This window comes from Propithecus coquereli, unplaced genomic scaffold, assembly GCF_000956105.1.
Source record: "Propithecus coquereli isolate 6110/MARCELLA unplaced genomic scaffold, Pcoq_1.0 Scaffold49, whole genome shotgun sequence".
Taxonomy (NCBI): domain Eukaryota; kingdom Metazoa; phylum Chordata; class Mammalia; order Primates; family Indriidae; genus Propithecus; species Propithecus coquereli.
Genome location: NW_012150729.1, coordinates 6,467,948 through 6,470,024, shown reverse-complemented (window position 1 = coordinate 6,470,024; position 2,077 = coordinate 6,467,948). Strand labels below are relative to the sequence as shown.

General features: G+C 45.7%; 1 protein-coding gene across 1 annotated transcript in view; it reads left to right on the top strand.

Annotated features, from left to right (window-relative positions):
- The first annotated feature begins 1,626 nt into the window (after nt 1-1,626).
- Nucleotides 1,627-2,077, top strand: part of SLC38A11 (solute carrier family 38, member 11) — a 76,789-nt gene continuing 76,338 nt past the window's right edge. The window contains exon 1 of the mRNA XM_012655819.1: nt 1,627-1,744. Coding sequence (XP_012511273.1) covers nt 1,627-1,744 — 118 coding nt within the window. The remainder of the gene's footprint in view (nt 1,745-2,077) is intronic.

Genomic DNA, 2,077 nt, shown 5'->3' with positions numbered 1-2,077 from the left:
TTGAGGCAGAGTCTCACTTTGTTGCCCTGGCTAGAGTGAGTGCCATGGCGTCAGCCTAGCTCACAGCAACCGCACACTCCTGGGCTCAAGTGATCCTTCTGCCTCAGCCTCCACAGTAGCTGGGATTACAGGCATGCGCCACCGACCAAATGTTAACATTTCTCAATTTGATGGTGGAGAGTATATAAAGTTTATTTTATAGCCCTTTAGTTTTCCCGCAGTTTTTAAAATTTTTCATAATTTTAAGTAAATGTTTATGAAACAGAAGGTCTTTAATTAGGTGCAGTTGCCCTCCACGTCCCCAGTTCTACGTCCACAGAATCAACCAACCCCGTATTGAAAACGGTGCGAGGCTTACAATGGTTGAGTATGTACTGAATATGTACAGACTTTTTTCCTTTATTTTTTTCATTATTTCCTTAAAAATACACTGTAACACCTATTTAATAGCATTTACATTGTATTAGGTAATATAAGTTATCTAGAGATGATTAAAAGTATATGGGAGGATGTGTGTAGGTTATATGCAAATATGCCATTTTATATGAGAAACTTGGGCATCCATGGATTTTGGTATCCTCAGGGGTCCCAGAACCAATCCCCTGCAGATACCGAGGGAGGGCTGAATTTCATAAGTATAATGCCATATTACCACTCTTATTGCCCCTGAAACTGTTCTCTTATGAATTCTGTCTCTTTGTGATTGGATACTCTCTGGGCCTCAGTTTCATCATCTGTAATATAAGAGAGGTGAATAGTTGGTCATTTAAGATTCTTTCTAGCTCAGATACTCCAGGTGCCTTCTCTTCCCCTTGTACTCCTCTTCCCCTTTTTAAGGTGCATTTCCTGAATCCAATACCAATCTGTCTTCTTTTTCTCTAAGTCTCCTTTTCTGAAAAGTTACCGGGAAGCATTTGACCAAAGCGTGGTCAGAAATCAAGTTTGCTAAAACCCTAGCAAAGTTTTTTGCGTTTTTGGATTTTTTTTGTTTGTTTGTTTATTTTCTTATGAGTCCTCCAATTTCCATTTAAAATAAAAGTCCTAAATTTTCATCTCTCATCGCTGCCATGGAAGAGGTGTAGGGAGGAGGAGAAGGTGCATAGAAGAGATGCTCCGTGGGAGCAAGGGTGCTGCCGCCTTCTTACCTGGGCAGACAAAAGAGCAGCGCTAACTTAGGGACGGACTAAAACGAGTCCATCATAATTCTTTGTAGGATCTGGGTAGGGCAGTGTGGGTGGAACAAATTGTGCTTCGCAGCTTCGGAGAAGAGCAGTTCTTTGTGTTCCCGGCGTGGGGGGAGAGAGGGGGGCAAAAAGGCGGGGTAGGAGGAGAGAGGGCTGCGCAGATCAGAAACCTCCTGCAGTATCTCTGCATCCGGAGGAAAAGGACATTTGGCTGGGCAAACTCCAGTGGGAAACCGCCCCAGGCTGTGAAAGCCCAGAGATATTGGGGCTGCAGCCCGCCTGGCTCGAGGGGGGCCCAGGGGCACTGGCGGAACCGGCTCCCTCCAGCTGCCTGGCCGCGCCGGACCTCGGGTGTGTGCGAGGTGGCAGAGGAGGAAGGCGGCCAGGTGAGAGCCGGTGCCGGCCCCAGAGGTTTCCACCTGCTCAGGACCACCGCGCAGCCATGGGCTACCAGGGCCGGCAGCCTGTCATCCCGCCGCAGGTAAACTGGCGACTGGGGCAGGCTCTGAAGCCAGTTAATTCACCTTGCAACAGGTCAGCTGCCTTTACCTGGAGTCTTGGTTTAGCACCACGGAAAGTTTCTGGGAGAAAAAGTTTTGCCTTAATCTGACTCCCCCCCTCCTTGGTAGGCACTTTGCAATATAACTCTTTCATTTCACAAAATCACGTCTTTGAGTTCCTAACAGATCCTGCAATCTGGGGTCCCATGCAGCAATTAGAGCAGCTGTAATGGGAACATTTTAGGATGGAATTTGCTTACAAAACTCTGTTGAATTTCTAGCTATTATTGTTATTCTCTATTATTATCTCAGCATTATTTTATTACTATTGACATTACTTATTATTACTAATATCATGTTAATATCCTGCATTGCCTATTTGTCTGCCAATTT